Source organism: Canis lupus, chromosome 9 (genome assembly GCF_003254725.2).
Source record: "Canis lupus dingo isolate Sandy chromosome 9, ASM325472v2, whole genome shotgun sequence".
In the NCBI taxonomy this organism is placed as follows: domain Eukaryota; kingdom Metazoa; phylum Chordata; class Mammalia; order Carnivora; family Canidae; genus Canis; species Canis lupus.
In genome coordinates, this window is record NC_064251.1 from 6,261,459 (window position 1) to 6,281,049 (window position 19,591).

Genomic DNA, 19,591 nt, shown 5'->3' on the forward strand with positions numbered 1-19,591 from the left:
GACCCCAGCCTGCCCGCTCTGCTGGCCCCTCGGCCCAGTTCCCTTCCTGTTAGCCCTCCGCAGAACCAAAACAAGAAGAGAAAAGGCGGGAGTGAGGAGTCTGGGCGGCGGCGGCTGGCCCGGGGCCCACCTGGTGGCCCAGAGCATCTGGTATGGGTCCTCCCTCTCTGGCCACTCCCAAGGCCTTCACCTCTTGCTTTCCAGCCACATGGACAAGCGTTTTAAAAAGTCCCTGGGTCTCTGTAGGGCTTTGCCCTGTACAAGGCGTTGTTCGCCGCCTTCCATGCCAGTCCCAAGAGGCTGGTCTCACTTTAGAGACAGGGATCCTCGGAATTCACGGGCCAAGGTCACCCAGCTGGCGAGCTGTGGGCTCGAACCCGGGGCTCCAAGCAGGCAGTTGGTCTCTCCGAGGCCGCACCTGGCCCCAGCGTGGGTCCGGGGACGCGGCCCTGGGGGGGAGAGGGGACCCAGGCGTCCGCGCCGGCCGGCCTAGGAGGGGCCTGGAGCGGCGGGCAGCGGGCGGCGGGGCGGGCCGGGGCGGGGCGGGGCGGAGGCGGCGGGCCCCGGTGGGGCGGGCCGCGCGGGCGGCGCCGAGCGCTCCGCACAGCCGGCTGGCGAGCCCTGGGAGCCGGAGGCGCGGCGCGCTGCCCAGCCCCGGACGGAGCCGGAGCCGGGCGCCCAGCGGGCCCCGGGAGGGCGCGGGCGCAGGGGGCGGGGGCCGGGGCCGGGGGCCCTCCCTGCCGCCAGGCCGCGCCACGGACACGGGCCCCGCGTGGCCCGGGCTCCGGTGCCCGCCGAGCTAGGACGGAGCGCGCCAGCGCGGGGCCGAGGCGCCGGGACATGCGGCGCGCGGGAGGCGGCCGGCGCGGGCTCTCGGCGCGGGCGCAGCGCCCCTTCCCCCCGGTGAGTGGCGGGCGGCGGGCGGCGGGCGGGGGCGGCGGGCCGGGGACGCCAACTTCGCCGCCAACTTGGGGCTGGGCTCGGGCGCCGCGCGGGCAAGGACGGCGGAGGCAGACGCGGGAGTCCCGGGGGCGGTCTGGCCGGCGGGGGAGCCCGAGGAGGGGGCGGCCGGGGCCCCGCGACCCCCGGGGACCTGGCCTGGGACTCGGACCCGGGCGGGCGGAGAGGAGGCGAGGCCGGGAGGCCGAGGTGACGGGCGCGCGGCGGACGCGAGGGAAGGACGCGGGCGAGGCGCCCAAGACGTTCGCCTCCCGGGTCGCCGAGCCCTCCGGCTCCTCTTGGGGGGGGGCGGCGCCGCGGGGCAGGGGGCGGCGCGGGGACGCGGGAGTCTGGGCCGCGGGCCCCGCAACTGTTGCTGCTGGAAGCCGCTGGGCGGGGAGCTGGGCCGGGAGCCGGGGCTGCCGCTGCGCGCGGGGGGCTGGAGAGGGCCGGGGCGGAGAGGACCCAGGGGGCTGCCTCCCGAGGTTCGCCGAGCACCTTCTGCGCGCCTCTCCCTCGACACCCCGCCCCTTCACACGCTGCGAGTCCCCCAGGTCCTTACATCCCCCCGCCCCCGCCCCGGGCTCTCCTCCTGCTCCCTCCCCTGACCTCAGGGAATCAGCCCCGGCTTCACGGGGTTTGGGGGGAGGGGGTCTTCCCAAACGCGGACCCAACGCCCGGAGGACCCGGGCTCCGAGGGCGCAGAAGGAAGGCTGGGCGAGGAGCACCAGGGGGGACCGTGAGCCCGGAGCGCTGGGCCCTGGCTGTCGCACCGGCGGGCAGCTGCGGCCCCCCCGGGGCTTCGACAAGGATCCCCGACGGCGGGGAAGGGGAACCCCGAGCCTCCTGCAGCGGAAGGCGCTGCGAGCCCAGGCTAGGAGGGCAGGGCTAGGGACTTGGGAAGGAGGGCATCAAGCGGCCGGAAAACCCCCGCGGTGCGCACCAAGACCCATCGGAAGGTCCTGCTGGGTGAGCGAAGCGAAGCGGGGATCCCAGCCCGGTTCTTGACACTCGCACCACTGATGCACCCGAGCACCCCCTTCCCCCTGCTCGCCCGGCGGGACTTCTGGCTCGGGGTCCCCCAGGCCTCCCGCGGTGGTACCGCCCCGGCTCCGCCTCTGACCCGGGGCCACAGGGAAGTCGAGGAAGGCTCAGGCGCTGTCTTGGAGCCCGTCTAGTTTCCGGCTGCGCCAGTCGGTTTCAGGTCGGCCCCTAAACTCCGTACTAAGAATTTGGATAGGAGCGTGAGGGGACCCCGGTACCTGGAAACCAGACTTCTGGGTTCGCCCCAAGCCCCGGCGCCCCGCCCCGCCCGCAGCCCGGCCTGCCAGGCGAGCACGACCCCCTTCCCAGCCTGCGGAGCTCGCGGGCCGTGGGGGCGGGGGCCGGGAGCAGCCGACGCCTGCGGGGAGGGGGTGGGGTGCGGCCGCGCGGCGGGGGGCGCGGACGTGGTGCCCAGTTTGGCCGCCAGGAGGCGTGGCACGGGTCGCGGAGCCCGGAGTCGCCGCCGCCGCCGCCGCCGCCGCCGCCGCCGCATCGCGAGTGTCCTTGAGCCGCGGGTGACGGTGGCTCTAGCCGCTCGCGCCCCGTCCTCCCGCGGGGGGAGCCTGATGCCACGTTCCCTATGAATTATTTATCGCCGGCCTAAAAATACCCCGAACTTCACAGCCCGAGTGTAAGAGATTCCTGCCAAGGGGAGGGGGCAGGGCGCCCCCCGGGGGGCCGGGGCGGAAACAGCGGGGGGGGGGGGCGGGGAGTTCATCTTGGAGGGAGACTTCGGTGCCCGCGCCGGTGGGAGCGAGATGCAGGGCGGGCTTCTCCCCGACGCCTGGGTGCGGATGTTAGCTCAGCAGAAGTGATGGAGGGAGGGAAACCCGACGGCAAAGTCGAGGCCGCTCGCCAAAGGGCCGTGGACACAGCGGGCAGAGCAGCCTGGGCCCCTCGCTCCCCCGAAGCAGCGCAGCTGGTGGGTGGGCGCGTCCCTGGGGCCAAGGCTCGGGCCTGGGAGAGGGGGGAGCCACCAGCGTCCGGGGCGAGTGTGCACGTGCGCACATCCGCGCTGCCTGCGGGGGAGCCTGCCCCGGGATGAGGGAGGGGGCTGGGGCGCGGCGACGGGAGCTGCAAGCCCGCGGAGGTGCTGGGGAGCTCAAGGTGACGCCGCCGGGTGTCTCAGAGGCCTGACCACTACCATCCTCCCCTGGGCCTTTTTGGGGTGCCAATGTTCATTAACTTAGCCCGTTAGTGAAAGGTGGGATACCTTGAGAGGGTGGGCAGAGGTTCCTAAGCCAAAGTCAGGTGTGTGGCAGGGGCTGCATGGAGGGTGGCCAAATACCTGCCAGTCACTGAAGTGCCATAACTGGGAGCTTCTTGCTCCAGGAGAGGTGGGGAGGTGGGGTAGGAAGGAGGTGGCCTACAGCCCCACACAGACCCTATATCTTCTCACCCCCAAATGCCCAGAGGCTGGAGGGACTAGGGCAGGTGCCTGGTGGGAAAGGGATTTAGGTTGGGCTCTGGAATTTTGTTATGTAGACAAGAGAGAGGCCATGGGAAAGGGGCATTCCAGCCTCAGGGAACGACAGAGCAGAGACCCGGAGACGAGGATAGTGAGGGGCTGTCTAGCCAACAGACCCCCAGGAGTGTGGGAGGAGAGGAGAGGAGACAATGGATGGGTGTCGGGGTGTGCGGGGCTCAGGTCATGGGATGAAGGTGTCTAGGCTTCGTCTGTGGGCACCAGGGAGCAGCTGTGCTGTGTGGGCAGGGGTGCGGTGGCCAGAACAACGTTTTGGACCAGTGGGGCCAGAGGGGAGTGAGGTGGATGGGGGAGTGGAGACACTGGGGGGCCAGGGCTGAGAGTATGACCCTCCTGTCTTGTGGGGGAAGCCAGATGTCATGAGGGGATGAGGCTCTGGGGTCTGAGTCTTTTTGTATCTGCCCATTGCTGTTTGAAGCTCAGAGAGACTTGCCTGATGGGGCCTCTCCGTCCAGAGGTATTCTGTGATCACTCCTGGTGAGAGGTGTCACCTGCCTGGACTTCCTCTCCTTCTCAACCCCTATCCTAGAAGACATCTTCCCAGCCAGGGAGTCTCTGGGGGTAGTGCCCCCTTGGGGGAATGCCTGGGTCCTACAACTAGAGTCATGTCCAAAAGAAGCAAAATGAGAGCTGCGTGTGTAATTGTAAATTTTCTAGTGGTCACATTAGAAAAAGTAAAAAGAAACAAGTGGAATTAGTCCTAGCGGTATATTTTGTTCAACTCAATGTATATAAACTACTATTTCAACCTGTAATCAATATAAAGAACATTAATGAGACACTTTACATTCTTTTTTTCATACTAAGTCTTTGATATACAGCATGTATTTTACTCTTAGAATAGTGGAGCCTTAGTTCAGACGAGCCACATTTCTGGTGCCTATAGTCACTTGTGACTGGTGGCCGCTGTTCTGGACAGCACAGATGTGAAGCTCAGAGCTGGGAGGCAGAGATGGGGGGCTTGGGGCTGCCCTGGGGATAGGGAACTACGGGGACTGGGCTATGGGCAGATATGGGCACAGAAAGGCCTCGCAAAGGGAGGAGCAAGCATGGTGGTGCCCTTCTTGGGGTCCCTGATTGGTGGTAGCTGAGGCTGGTTTAGGTTCCAGTACCAGACTCACGCATGTCTCTGGGCTGCCAGTCTGAGTCGCTGTACTATGAAACCATACCTGCGGTGGGGTGGGGGTGGGGGTGGGCATGGGGGGTGGGCGGGGGGGGGGTGAGGGGCAAAGGAGATTTCAAGGGTACCAAAATGAGTATTCCCTCCCCTGCCAAAAATCTTGTCTTCTCAGCCTAAATTAAACCAGGTTCACCCTGGTCACCCTTTGGCTCTCTTGTTCAGAAGTTTTGCTGGGGATGTGATGAAGATGGAGAAGGTGGCATAGCTGTGGCCGATGGCCAGCGGGGAGGGAGAGCTGCGTCAGTGGGCACCACTCACTGGCTTGGCTGTTGGTTCCAGTCCAAAGCAATGATGTTTATTTAGCAGGGATACACGTCACGTCCTTGGGTTAGGTCAAAAAAATCTTGCACACCAGCGATGGCCTGGGGAAGCAGCTCATGTGTAAGACGCCTCAGGGTTTCAGGAGATCCTGAGTCCCGACCAGGTCAGTGGTGTCACACTCGGGCTGTGGAATGGCTGCTACCAGTTGAGGCCAAGGGGGAAGGGTGGGGATGTCTGGTGTCCAGGAGGGGGGGAGTCCTGTGGCAGGCAGGGCCACACAGAGCAGGGCCTTCGGCGATGTTAGATTCCATTTAGGATGGAGAATATGGAAGGCAGGGCAGGGAGTGTCACAGACGCTGCCTTCCTTCACCTGGACGTGCAGCTGTCACCTATAGGACAAGGATGCTGATAGCAGGGGGTAACCTCCTTGCCACTGCGTAGGAGGTAGGTCCTGTGATTATTGTGAGAAAACGTACCTCAGTGGCTTCCCCAGCATCACACAGCTAGTGGCAGAGCTGGGACTTGAACTCAGGTCTGTCTGACTCAAATCCACGCACTTGGACACCAGACTAGCATTTTCAGTGTGCCTTTCTGGGGCAGAGCTCAGACAGAGGAGTTTCCAAAGGTCTGGCCTTTCCAGCACAACAGCAGAATGGAAGTAGTGAGCACCTCTGGGGACTCGCGTCCTTCCAGCCCCTGCCCCTCCAGGCGGCTCTGGGGACGCTCAGCTAGACTGTCTCTTTCTCTTTATCTGTGTCTGGCTGTCCCTTCGTCTCTGCCTTTCTTTGTGGAAGGAGATGTTCCCTCTTTTCTTTCCCTCGGGATGTGTGTCTCTGACGCCGGCCTTCACCTCCTGTCCACGTGCTCATCTTTTCTCTTTGTGCTTCTGTCTCCCTATCCGGATCTCTCTGCAGGACCCTCCGGTGGACATGGGTGGCGCTCTGGGGCCGGCCCTGCTGCTCACCTCACTCCTCGGTGCCTGGGCGGGGCTGGGCCCGGGGCAGGGTGAGCAGGCTGTGACCGTGGCCGTGGTGTTTGGCAGCTCGGGGCCGCCGCAGGCCCAGGCGCGCACCCGCCTCACCTCCCAGAGCTTCATGGACCTGCCTCTGGAGATCCAGCCGCTCACCGTGGGAGTCAACAACACCAACCCCAGCAGCCTCCTCACCCAGATCTGCGGACTCCTGGGTGCGGCCCGTGTCCACGGCATTGTCTTTGAGGACAACGTGGGTACCGAGGCGGTGGCCCAGATCCTGGACTTCATTTCCTCCCAGACCCACGTGCCCATCCTCAGCATCAGTGGGGGCTCTGCTGTGGTCCTCACCCCCAAGGTGCCTGTCCAAACCCCTGTCCCTTCATCCCTTGGGCCAGGAGCCAGGCTGGGGCTGCAGGAGCGGGACTGAGGCATGGCCAGGGAGAGACTTAGGTTCTGGGCAGCTGGGATTGGGTGGGACCAGCAGGGAGGTGGGGGCTGAGGGTGCAACATTGGCGGGGGAGTGGGAGTGGGGAGAAAGAAGGCCATGGAAACGATGTTCCTGTGTTCTAGAAGATAAATTTCCTGGGCTGCTTTCACTTTGTGTCTAGATGAATGGGTACAGGTGGTGAGCTCACCTCTGGCTTTGGTGGGCAGTCTCAGCCCCCCTTCCCTCTGCTTCTCTGGCCTTCCTTGGTTAAGCTCCAGACCCAGGAGCAGAGGGGGCCAAGCTGGGCAGAGGACCTGGTGCAGTTAATCTGCAGGGAGACCATTTGGTGGCAGGTCACTGTCCTGGGATGCCCTCACAGAGTTTGCATCACGTGGGGAGAGTGTTCTAAACACACATTCATCTGCAGTCATAGCTGGGACACGTACTCTGAAGGAAAAACGCAGGAGGGTCTTAGAGGGCCCCCGTGTGTGTAGGGGGTTGGGCGGAAACATTCTCTTAAGAAGTCATATTGAAGCTAAGGTCATGAGGATGAAGGAGAGTTGGCAACTTGTGTGTGTTTTGGGGGTGTGTGTGTGTGGAGTGGGAGACAGTGTTCCAGCTAGAGGCATCAGGGGGTATGAAGGCAGCAGGTAGAAGGAGCTGGGAGATTTTGAGAGAAGGCTGGAGAGGAAGGTGAGATCCTGAACACATAGAAAGATATTTGGGTTTTGTTCTAAGTAACTGGGGGAGCCCAAGAAGGTGCTGAGGGGACAAACCAATCTGATTTGCTTTTCTTTTATGATTATTTTTTATTATGGAGAAATTTGAGCAGACATAAAAAGCAGAAGAATATAAGGACCCCATGTACCATCCACCCCTGGCCAACCCTGCCCCATCCTTACCTCCACTCACTTCCCCCCTCTCCTGTGTCATTTTAAAAAAATATTTTACTTATTTACTATGAGAGACACAGAGAGAGGCAGAGACACAGGCAGAGGGAGGAGCAGGCTCCCTGCGGGGAGCCCGATGCGGGACTCGATCCCAGGACTCCAGGATCATGACCTGAGCGGAAGGCAGATGCTCAACCACTGAGCCACCCAGGTGCCCCTCTCCTGTGTCATTTTGAGGCAAAGCCCAGGCATCCTGTTGTCCCAACTAGAAATATTTCAGTATATACCTCTAATAGATAAAGGCTTAAAAACCAAACCACCATACACGATCACATCTAAAAAAATAAAAATTCCTTAGCATCATCAAACATCCGGGCAGTGTTCAAATTTTCCCATAGTTTCATAAACATCATACATGCTTATTTTTACGTTTGTTTGCTTGAATCAAGGAACAAATGAGGTTTCCACGTGGTGATCTGCGGATGTGGCTTCTGAGCCTCAATTTCTAGGATCCTCCTCCGTCTCTCTCTTTTTGTTGCAATTTGTTTGTTGAAGGAACTGGGTTACTTGTCCTGTAGGGTTGTCCCGGATTTGCTCTTTAAAAAGACTGGGACAGTCGCAGTGTGATGAAATCTTGGAGGACATGTAGGGGCGAGAGGCAGCCCACAGTTTAGGAGGGGAGGGCGCTAGCCTGGCTCCAGCGGGCAGGGCCCTGGGCATTCGTGATGATGGAGGCGGTGGAGAGGAGGAACTTTCTCATCTCCGGGGCTCCGTGGAGGGTGGTGTTTTCCCAGTTATCCTGGGGCCCCCGCGGAGCTCTCAGCACAGCGCTTCTCTGCCTTCACGGTGCTTTAGAAAAATACACGCGCCCAGGGGCCCACCTCTGAGATTCCAGTTCAGTGGGTCTGAGGGTCGGAGGCTTCCCAAACTAGAGGATTCAAGGATGAAACCGAAGAGCTTGTTAAAAATACAGATTCACGGGCGCCACCCCCAGGGGTTCTGACCCAGTGGGTGCGCGATGCGCCCGGGAATCTGCATTTATGTCCGACAAGCTCCGCGGGCTGCAGCTGCTGCAGCTGGTTTTTGATCCCGGCCTTGCCTGGGGGGGGGTGGGGGTGGCGGGGGGCGCTTGGGGTGATTCTCCACCCGCAGCAGGTTAGGAACCACGTCGGCGGCGCGAGGCAGGTGTTGCAGCGCAGGGGCCCGCGGGGCGTCTGGGGGCTGCGGGAGCGAGCGCAGCGGGGGCGCGCGGCGGGGCGGGGCGAGGGCGCCCCGACTCAGGCCCCGCCCCGCCCGCCCCGCCCCCAGGAGCCGGGCTCCGCCTTCCTGCAGCTGGGCGTGTCCCTGGAGCAGCAGCTGCAGGTGCTGTTCAAGGTGCTGGAGGAGTACGACTGGAGCGCGTTCGCCGTCATCACCAGCCTGCACCCCGGGCACGCGCTCTTCCTGGAGGGGGTGCGCGCCGCGGCCGACGCCAGCTACCTGAGCTGGCGGCTGCTGGACGTGCTCACCCTGGAGCTGGGCCCCGGCGGGCAGCGCGCACACACGCAGCGCCTGCTGCGCCAGCTCGACGCCCCGGTGCTGGTGGCCTACTGCTCGCGCGAGGAGGCCGAGGTGCTCTTCGCCGAGGCGGCGCAGGCCGGCCTGGTGGGGCCCGGACACGTGTGGCTGGTGCCCAGCCTGGCGCTGGGCAGCACCGACGCGCCCCCCGCCGCCTTCCCCGTGGGCCTCATCAGCGTCGTCACCGAGAGCTGGCGCCTCAGCCTCCGCCAGAAGGTCCGCGACGGCGTGGCCATCCTGGCCCTGGGCGCCCACGGCTACCAGCGGCAGCACGGCGCCCTGCCCTCCCCGGCCGGGGACTGCCGTGGCCACCCCGGGCCCGTCAGCCCTGCCCGGGAGGCCTTCTACAGGTGGGCACCTGCCCAGGGCCTGGGAGTGGGGGCGGGGACCGTCGCCCCGCTGGCCTCCCCTCCCGCTAGCTGTGAGCCTGGGTTGCCAAGGTGCCTCACCTCTCTGGGCTTAGTTTCCTCAACTGGAAACAAAAAAAGAAAAAAGCCGGGTGTGAAGGTGTGTCGAGGGTTGCAGAGGGTGTGTGTCAATACAGGGAACCAGAGCAATAAGGGCGCCGTGAGTGCTTCCTGGTGGTGGTGACGGAGGTGAGGCAGAAGGCGAGGGAGGCGGCCTCTGGTCCTGGGCAGGGCTGCGGGGACACCCCTGGTTTCTCTCCCCCATTGCAGGCACCTACTGAATGTCACCTGGGAGGGCCGAGACTTCTCCTTCAGCCCTGGTGGGTACCTGGTCCAGCCCACCATGGTTGTGATCGCCCTCAACCGCCACCGCCTCTGGGAGATGGTGAGAAGGGGGTGAGCCCAGGGTCCCTCGGTGCCGTCTCATGTTGTCCCCAGCCCCTCTTGTCCCACAGCTGAGCAGAGGGTCCCTTCTGTCCTTCATCCAGCCCCTCATCCCAGGTCTCAGCTGAAGCAACTGCACTGCACCAGGGTGGGTGAGGCACGTCTGCTCAGGGCTCCCAGGGCACCCTGGCCTCCCTCCATGGTAGAACTTGTCGGGCTCTCTCATCACACAGTCCTGCCCCTGGGGGATCTAACCCACAGCTATGCTGGCCGGCCAGACATGTAAACAAGTAGAATTTGGGGAGATCAGCAGGAGAGAGGCGTGCACAGCATTACGGGGGTACTGAGAAGGCCCAAAAATCGGTTCTGCCTTTAGAGGAGCAAACTGGGGAAGGATCCACAGAAGTTGGGACATTTGGGCTGCGCTGTGGAGGGTTGAGTAGGAGCCCATCAGGGAGGGATACCAGCCTGGTTTAGACAGAGGGGCAGAAGGGTTTGAGGCATTCTGAAGTGATGTGTTTGGGGGGTGTGGAGACTGAGGAAGAGCGGGGTGTGGTGGACTGGAGTGCAGGAGGTCTGGGGTACTGGGTGAAGAAGGACTTTATACTGAGGTCTGGGTGGGGGGTGAGGGTTGTGGTGACACAGGCTCAGGTCTGGGCTCCGGGACGATGCTGTGGGCCAGCAGCAAGTGTGGGGGCTGGATGGGAAAAGCATGGGGACCAGAGGCTGGGAGGAGGCTGCAGGGAGCCCTCCCTTCCTGTCCATGCCCAGCTCTTTGCCCCGACTCTCCTGGTCCCCAGATGCTCCTGCCCTGCTGTCCCCAGGTTAGGGAGGGGGATTCTTGGCCCTGGCAGGCCCCCACCAGAGGCCCCCACCTAGAGGGTGGGGGTATTGGGGGTGGAGGTCCCAGGCTGACGCTGGCCGCCCTTTGCAGGTGGGGCGCTGGGATCACGGCGTCCTGCACATGAAGTACCCGGTGTGGCCTCGCTATAGTGCGTCTCTGCAGCCTGTGGTGGACAGCCGGCACTTGACGGTGGCCACGCTGGAAGAGCGGCCCTTTGTCATTGTGGAGAGCCCGGACCCTGGCACGGGCGGCTGTGTGCCCAACACTGTGCCGTGCCGCAGGCAGAGCAACCACACCTTCAGGTCTGCGAGAACACACGGGAAGGCCCCGTGGGAGCTGCGTGCTGCCATGCGCTGGCAGGCGTATAGAGGGGTGGGGGCCACATGCCAAACCGGAGGAGCTGCTGGCCCTGACGTCTGCTCTGGTCTCTTGGTGGCAGCAGTGGTGACACGGCCCCCTACACCAAGCTGTGCTGTAAGGGCTTCTGCATTGACATCCTCAAGAAGCTGGCCAAGGTGGTCAAGTTCTCCTATGACCTGTACCTGGTGACCAATGGCAAGCATGGCAAGAGGGTTCGAGGCGTGTGGAATGGCATGATTGGGGAGGTAGGCCCACCCCCGAGGTCCACCTGAGCCCACCCCCCGTGCCCGCCCGCCACCCCAGGCCCCACGCATCACTCAGTCACCCCTTGATGTTCCTGTGCTGGGGGTCAGTCAGGGTGGGGCCTGGGCCCAGCTCCCAAGGCTCTCCCAGCTGGCAGGGAAAGTGGGCTGTCACCAGTAATGCTCCTTGGGGTCGTCCCTATTGCAAGTGGAGCTCTGAGGACCCCAGATGGCAACAGCCGACTAAGCCCCGGGGGTGCTGGGGGAGGCTGGGGAGGGTGCTCCAGCCTGTGGGACCCTTCCTCCAACCCGGCCCTGGCCCCCATCGTCCCAGGTGTACTACCAGCGGGCAGACATGGCCATCGGCTCCCTCACCATCAACGAGGAGCGCTCCGAGATCGTGGACTTCTCTGTGCCCTTCGTGGAGACGGGCATCAGCGTGATGGTGGCGCGCAGCAACGGCACCGTGTCCCCATCGGCCTTCCTGGGTGCGGCTCGGGGTGGGCAGGGACGGCTCCAGAGTCTGAGGGCTGTGCCTGGAAATGGGGAGTTTGGGGTGGACCTCAGAGGGCCAGCACAGCAGCCATGGGTGCCTTGGAGTTTGGCCAGAGGCCTGAGCTGCAGGAGAGGGAAGAGGTTAAGCCCATGTTCCATTCTGAGTCCGAGTGTTGGGTAAGGAGGGTGGTGGGGCCATTTCGAGGGCAGGAAAGCCTGAAAGGCAGGCTGACTTCAGGAAGTGTCTCACCGGCTAGGACGCCCTGGGGGAGAAGCTTCACAGGCAGTTGGGGAGCCACCCCAGAGAGTGGGAAGTGGTGCTAGTTTGTGACCTGATTGGGAATTCAGCATTTGTGGGGCAGCCCCTTTCACTCTAGCTGCTGGGGATACAGCCATAGTCCTTGGGGTCACCAAGTGCCCTGCCAAGAGATCAATGGGACTTGTGGTGTGAGGTTTACAGAGAGCCATGAGGACAGGCAAGCCTCAGCCAGGAGCAGAGGAGAGAATCTCCTTCCTGCTGGGTGGCCTTGGACAAGTCACTGAACCTCTCTGAGCAGGGTTCCCCAGCCCTGTAGGAGACAACAAACCCCACCCTGCAGGATGGCCACTGCATCAAGGGACACAGTGTTTATGGCAGGAATGCCTCCTTGTTCATGGAGATGGAAGCCAGTGAGCAGACTGGTCAGAGAAGCTCAGTTGGTCTCCCCGCGTTTGGTGCTTCGGGGTCCTGTCAGTAGGATCAAGAGTGAAACTTAGCCTTAAAGACCCTGCCTGATTCCAGGCAGAGCAAGCAGCTCCTCAATGCTGGGCCAGGCAGGGCACTTCCAGAACAGGAGTATGGTTAGCGGTGCTGGCAGGTGAGGGAGGAGAGGGAATGAGAAAGTTGCCCTGGCCTTGTGGAATCCGGCCAGCTGGGGAGGAGGAGGGGAGGAGGGACGGAGCAGGTTGCAGGCTAGCGAATGGGACCCAGAGGAGAGAGCGCACGGGGTGTAAACTCTCTTTTTGAAAGGCAGTTGGGGGTGGGAATGGGATCCAGGGGAGATGTGCAGTCAAAGGGAGGTTTTCTGGGGTGGGGTGATGGGATCTTGTCCCAGGCCAAGGGGAGGGGGAAACTGAGAATGCTGGAGAGCTTGACCTCCCTGGGGTGTGTGAGGGGGGTCTCTCCTGGGGCTCTGCTGCTCTAAGAGTCAGGGACCCCCTTGGCTCAGTCCTTGGGGCTGATGGGCCCCATTCTGACCAAATGGATGCACCTGTCTTCACCCAGGGCTCTGGGAGGGATGGTAGTGAGGCCTCTGAGCTGCCTCCCTCTGTTCCCAGAGCCCTATAGCCCTTCGGTGTGGGTGATGATGTTTGTCATGTGTCTCACTGTGGTGGCCATCACGGTCTTCATGTTTGAGTACTTCAGCCCTGTCAGCTACAACCAGAACCTCACCAGTGGCAAGAGTAAGCTCTCAGCTGGACCTGGGAGAGGGAGCATCAGTGGAAGTGGGGTGGGGGTGGGGGGTGGTGCAGGGGCCCTTCGGGGGGGAAAAAAGGAAAAAGGGCTGGATCCTGGGGGAGGTCTCTGGCTTCCGGACAACCTGCAGGGGCCAGTCAGATACACAAAAGAGAGAAACAAGGTGGGCTGGCTTGCCCTGGGGCTGGGGTGGCTGGGGAGGGGGCCCGCCCCAGGCACAGTGCAGACCTGAGTCCCTCTGTGCCCACGCTCTCACTCCCAGAGTCTGGGGGCCCATCCTTCACCATCGGCAAGTCTGTGTGGCTGCTGTGGGCGCTGGTCTTCAACAACTCAGTGCCCATCGAGAACCCCCGAGGCACCACCAGCAAGATCATGGTCCTGGTGTGGGCCTTCTTTGCCGTCATCTTCCTCGCCAGCTACACCGCCAACCTGGCCGCCTTCATGATCCAGGAGCAGTACATCGACACCGTGTCTGGCCTTAGTGATAAGAAGGTTCTGGGGACACGGCTAGTGGAGGGCAAGGGGTGCCGAGAGCAGGGGCAGGCCTGAGGGACCGGGGAGGGGGGATTTGAAATGGAGCAGGGAGCAGGAAGGCTCGGGTCCCCCGATGGAGTGGTGACTGACCCAGCCTCAATGTCACCATCCGTAAAACACAGGAGTGGCCTGGACCGTCCCCTGGACTCCGGTGTGCTCACTGTACAAGCGGGGGACAGGGGCGGGGAGTGTTGGTGCCTGGGGGGCTGGACAGAGGGTGATGGAGGGCGCCTGCCCTCTGCCCACAGTTTCAGCGGCCTCAGGATCAATACCCACCCTTCCGCTTTGGCACGGTGCCCAACGGAAGCACGGAGCGCAACATCCGCAGCAACTACCGAGACATGCACACCCACATGGTCAAGTTCAACCAGCGTTCGGTGGAAGACGCACTCACCAGCCTCAAGATGGGGTGGGTCCTCAGCTCTGCACCCACCCTCTGACTGTCCCTACATACATGTCTCCCTGATGACCAGCCGCAGCTCTGGTCCTTCCTGAGAGACGCAAGGGACTGGGGTCTTCCTGGGACGTTGAGGCTGGGGTGTCCCGTAGGGCTCCTGGGGAAGGGGGTAAGGTGGTCTTGGGACAGGGTCAAGTTTCAAACAGAACTAGATGCTCACCGTGTGGCCCAGAGACACAGCTGAGGTGTGGCCCAGGGTTCAGCCGTGGTCTGACGTGGTGGTTATGACTACTTAGGGTCCTCAGGGCGTGGAGGGGCTGGGCAGAGAGGGCATGTCCTCTGGGGTAGAGGGTTCCCTGGCCTCTCTGAGAGGAGGGCAGGTGGGATCCCTGAGCTGCAGGAAGGGTTCTTCTCTGAATCTGGGACCCAGGGGAACTGGAGAAGGCCCTGCTCACTCATCCCTCCTGGTTAGTGCTCTGCGGGCTCCTAGGGCCCAGATCCCTGTCAGGCCCCAGGTTCGGTGTCCCCACCTCACATGACCCTGGCCTGTCCCCAGGAAGCTGGACGCCTTCATCTATGATGCTGCCGTCCTCAACTACATGGCAGGCAAGGACGAGGGCTGCAAGCTGGTCACCATTGGCTCTGGCAAGGTCTTTGCCACCACTGGCTATGGCATCGCCATGCAGAAGGACTCCCATTGGAAACGGGCCATAGACCTGGCGCTCCTGCAGTTCCTGGGGGATGGTGGGTGCTGCCGCTGGGGGGGGGGGCTGGGATCCAGGGTGGGCCATGGAATCCTGGGGTGGGGGGACAGCCGCCTGATGGCTGTTCAGGATCTCCATTACTGTTCTCGGAGTCCCAGGGCCTATGGGCAGGAAGAGGTCTCTGGGAGTGAGAGCTGGGCCAGTGAATGAGGGTATTTGGAGGGACTGCATGAAGTCCTGGGGAAGAGGTGGGCTTGCCAGGAGGAGTGGGAGGTAGGACGACAGGAGAGTCTCTGAAGGGCCGGAAGAAGGGAGGAAGCTCAGGCCACACAGTGGGGCTTGCGGGGGAGCCTCAGATCCTTTCTTTTTCCTCTAGACCCCTGTCCCCACCATTTCCATCTTGGCATCACCTAGTGTAGAGCCAGCCACGGGCCTGCCCAGTCCCAGAGCCCGGGGCCCAGGCTTGCCTTGAACCAGGGGCTCAGATGTTTAAGCAGTCCTGCTGATCCTGCCCCCAAATCCAGAGGTTTCAGTGCGAGAAGATAAAACTGTGATTTTTCCATCAGTACCACGGAATGAGAATGATAGCAGTGAAAGTGCTGTCATGTCCTCAGGGGCTAGGTCTTTTGTCCCTGTGTGCCCAGCTCCGTGCCTGCATGTCGGTGACCAATAACTTTGCCCCAGTCACCCGCCCAGTCAGCAAACTTTTACTGGGCCTGTGCGGGGCGGGCACGTCTAAGGGTGGCATCGCCTACCCCAGCTCCTACTCGGTTCTCCTTTCTTCCTGCTCATTGACACTCCCGACCCTCCCATCCTGCCCCCCGTTGGGCTAGATCCCTGTGTGGTCCTGCAAAGGGGTGGCACCCTGGCTCCAGACCTCTCCTTGCTCCAGGCTTGGGGGAGCCCTGGGAGGGTCTTTCCTGAGCCAGGGGTGTGTCCCTTGTCCCCACCCTTGCCAGGGGAGACGCAGAAGCTGGAGACAGTGTGGCTCTCGGGGATCTGCCAGAATGAGAAGAACGAGGTGATGAGCAGCAAGCTGGACATCGACAACATGGCTGGCGTCTTCTACATGCTGCTCGTGGCCATGGGGCTGGCCCTGCTGGTCTTCGCCTGGGAGCACCTGGTCTACTGGAAACTGCGCCACTCGGTGCCCAACACGTCCCGGCTGGACTTCCTGCTGGCCTTCAGCAGGGTGGGTGCCACCCCCCCACCCCCCAGGCAGGCCCCAGCTTTAGGGGCACCAACCCAGAGAAGTCAGAGCTGGCCATGGCCCCATTACCGAGGTAGAAAGTGAGGCCTGCGGGCATCACACAGCAGATGGGAAGCAGAGCCCCCTGCAGCAGGCCGGGCGGTGTCGGGAGCCAGGCTGACCCGGGCCGAACCCTCGCGGCTATTTACAAGCTGTGTTCCTCCAGGAGGAGAGCCTCTCAGGGCCTCCGACTGCCCTGGGAGGCGTGCTCGCAGTGGCACCAGGCAGGTGTGCTCGCAGTGGCACCGGGCAGGTGTGCTCGCAGCGGCACCGGGCAGGTGTGCTCATAGGGCATCGGGCAGGTGTGCTCACAGTGGCACCATGCGGGCTGCACGGGAGGCGCTTACCCAATGTCAGTTGCTCCCTGGGCCCTGGGGACACCTGGGCCGGGGCCTGGGCCGGAGGTGGGCGCCCGGAGGGGGGCTGGCCGCTCACGGCTGTCTCCTCCGGGCCGCCCAGGGCATCTACAGCTGCTTCAGCGGGGTGCAGAGCCTGGCCAGCCCCGCGCGGCCGCCCAGCCCGGACCTGACCGCCGGCTCGGCCCAGGCCAGCGTGCTCAAGATGCTGCAGGCGGCGCGCGACATGGTGACCACGGCGGGCGTGAGCAGCTCCCTGGACCGCGCGGCGCGCACCATTGAGAGCTGGGGCAGCGGCCGCCGCGCGCCCCCACCGCCCGCCTGCCCCGGCCCGCGGCCGCCCAGCCCCCGCCCGTCCCCCGAGCCCAGCCCCACGGGCTGGGGTCCGCCCGGCGGGGGCCGCGCCGCGCCGGGGGCCCGGGCCCCGCCGCCCGCGGGCCGCCCCCCGACGCCGCGGCCGTCGCTGCCCGACGTCTCCCGGGTGTCGGGCCCGGGGGCCCGGGAGGCGCGGCGGCAGGTGCGCGCGGGGCGCGGCGGGCGGCACCTGGCGGCCTCCGAGCGGCGCGCGCTCCCAGAGCGCCCCCTGTCGCCCGAGCGCTGCCACTACAGCTCCTTCCCTCGGGCCGACCGGTCGGGGCGCCCCTTCCTGCCGCTCTTCCCGGAGCCCCCGGAGCCGGAGGACCTGCCGCTGCTCGGGCCGGAGCAGCTGGCGCGGCGGGAGGCCCTGCTGCGCGCCGCCTGGGCCCGGGGCCCGCGCCCGCGCCACGCCTCCCTGCCCAGCTCGGTGGCCGAGGCCTTCGCCCGGCCCCGGTCGCTGCCCGCGGGGTGTGGCCGCCCGGCCTGCGGGCACTGGGCGCCGGCGCCGTCCTACCGGGAGGCCTGCCGGGCGGGCGTGTGGGCCAGGGTCCCCGCCTGGCACAGACAGCACGCCTGCCTGCACGCCCACGCCCACCTGCCGCTTTGCTGGGGGGCTGTGTGCCCCCCCCTGCCCCCCTGTGCCAGCCACGGCCCCTGGCTCCCTGGGGCCTGGGGGCCTCCGGGGCGCAGGGGCAGGACCCTGGGGCTGAGCACAGGCTACAGGGACAGTGCGGGGCTGGAGGAGGTCAGCAGGGCGGCCTGCGGGACACACAGCTTCCCCGGACCCTGTACGTGGAGGCGGATCTCCAGCCTGGAGTCAGAAGTGTGAGGGGTCAGCTACTCTGGCTCCGGTCGGCTGGGTGCCCGCCTGGCGCCGTCAGGGTCAGTGGCGGCAGCTCTCTTGGGCGTTTCTGGCTTCTGCCTGGAGATCAGGGCTGTGGGCCCCCAGTGACAGAGGTCCAACGTGGTCAGTTCAGTGACCTCGGCAGTCTCAGGTCCTGGAGGGGGCTGGGTGGGCTCTTGCTGTCCTCTCACGCAAAGTCCTTCCCACGTGTCCTGGAGTCACCGGGAGCAATGGGGTCTCCCTGCCCTGCCGTTAGCTAGTTCCCCGTCCTGACTGCCAGGGGGCCTGGCGTGGGAGCACGGAGGCCTGTCCCACTCCTTGCCCCCCCTGTCTGGAGTCTCTCCTAAGAGCACTGGGGCATTAAACAAATCTTTTACAACCCACTGGTCCTGGCTGCCTCATTCTGCACCCCTGTAGGGGGCACACCACAGCCTGTAGGCGACAGGAGCACCTTGAGGGGACCCGGGCAGGGTGTCTGTCCAGAGGTGGGCAGCTCCTTCTAGGCAGTGTCTGGGAGAGGAGGCTGAGAAAGGGCTCTGGGCAGCAGAAGCCACTTGGTATTCAGTGCCAGCTCCTACCCACCCTGGCACTGGATGTGACAAATGTGCTCAGCATGGGGGCTCGGGTGGTGACGGATGGAGTTCATCCTTCAATCTCCTTGAAAAGAGAGGCTCATGCCAGGGGCTGTGGGTGTCCCGCCTTGCCAGGGGCCCCCCGGGAGCGTGACAGCTCACTGGTGGAAATGCAGAGGGAGGTCTGCTGGGGCGGGGGCGGGGCACGGGGCTCTCCTGGGCCCTGGCGTATTCTCTCTGTGGGGACTGCGTGGGGCTCCGGATGCCTGGCACAGGCAGCTTCTGAGACCAGACGCCGCTCAGCCTTGCTGGTGCCCGGACTCGTGAGGGTCAGAGCCCCAGGTCAGAGAATCTGCCGGCGAGCTCAGGCCTTCACCCTCCCTTGGGGCTACCCACCCCACCCCACCCCACCCCAGCTCCTTTCTCTGTCACATGTCCAGGACCATCTAGAAGGATGGCCCTTGCTTAGGATTTTCAGTGCTGTCACATCCGTGGTTGTGTGCAGCAAGCACTCGCGCTCCCACCCACTCCACAAGCGGTACGATTGGTGCCGTCAGACCTCGTCTGGGTGTCCTTGACAAGTTGGGTGAGGCAGGGCAGAAGTGACCTCCACGTAACAGGGAGGAGCCGGGGAGGCCAGTGCTGAAGGTCAGCACCCCGGCCCTTGCCCACACAGCTCCGGCTGGGCCTGCCTTGGGGCACTCTGCTACTGGGGTGGAGCCATGAAAACTGGAAGTTTTTTTGTTTGGTTTTAGGGGTGAGAGCAGCTGCAATGGTGGAGAGGGAGGAAATCCTTTTTTTTTTTTTTTTAAGATTTTATTTATTCATTTGAGAGAGAGAGAGAACCCGAGCAGGAAAGAGAGGGAGAAACAGACTCCCTGCTGAGCCAGGAGCCCAACACAGGTTTTGATTCCGGGACATGGAGATCATGATCTGAGTTGAAGGCAGACACTTAACCATCTGAGCAAGGCCGGTGCCCCAGAACTTTTTTTTTTTTTTTTTTTTTTTTTAAGATTTATTAGATTAGAGAGAGAGAGATCAGAGAGAGGCAGAGAGAGAGAAACTTTAGCAGACTCTTCCCTGAGTGCAGAGCCTGATGCGGGGCTCGATCTCCTGGCCCTGAGATGACCTGAGCTGAAACCAAGACTGAGAGGCTTAACCAACTGTGCCACCCAGGCGCCCCTGGAGTGGGGGGAACTTCTAACACTGCTCTGTGCCTGACTGGAGAGCTGGACTATGCCAGGAATGCGTGGCCCCAGCCCATTACAGTCAATGTCCTCTGCCCTATGGATTTTCACGGAGCCAGGTCTCAGCCACAGGTGGTAATGTGGGTCTAGGTGAGTGCACGAGGCCAGTACCTTGGGAGGGAGTTGACCTTGACAACAACTACAGGTGGTGAGAGAGTTAACTGTTGGCGGCCAGCCCCTGGACCTGACCCCTCCTGCTCCCCGAATCTGAGCTTAGCTCTGCAGCAGGTAAGCTGGGAGGAGTCTTGAGGTCCAGGCTGCTCTCCGCTCTCTGCCCAAGATCATTAATAACCAAGAACTGGAAAGATAATTAAAAGCCAAATGTGGAGCTGAGCCTGCTGCTGACTGGCTCCGAGGAGGGGCCAATCCTGCTCCTGGAGCCAGGC

At 63.3% G+C, this 19,591-nt stretch overlaps 1 protein-coding gene across 3 annotated transcripts; it reads left to right on the top strand.

The window, feature by feature from the left end:
* The first annotated feature begins 832 nt into the window (after positions 1-832).
* Positions 833-17,765, top strand: GRIN2C (glutamate ionotropic receptor NMDA type subunit 2C). 3 transcript variants are annotated; one of them, XM_049113919.1, is made up of 13 exons: positions 833-903; positions 5,825-6,238; positions 8,509-9,107; positions 9,435-9,549; positions 10,483-10,694; positions 10,832-10,997; positions 11,329-11,482; positions 12,807-12,932; positions 13,208-13,437; positions 13,728-13,888; positions 14,433-14,620; positions 15,540-15,772; positions 16,289-17,765. In XM_049113919.1, exons 1-13 carry the CDS (start codon positions 841-843, stop codon positions 17,369-17,371), a joined length of 3,744 nt encoding a protein of 1,247 aa, XP_048969876.1. In that variant the 5' UTR covers positions 833-840; the 3' UTR covers positions 17,372-17,765. The 3 variants fall into 3 exon arrangements, with proteins under 3 accessions (XP_048969876.1, XP_025323709.3, XP_025323707.3); XM_025467924.3 differs by lacking the exon at positions 833-903 and adding an exon at positions 4,702-5,073; XM_025467922.3 differs by lacking the exon at positions 833-903 and having other exon boundaries at positions 4,702-6,238.
* Positions 17,766-19,591: the final 1,826 nt, after the last annotated feature.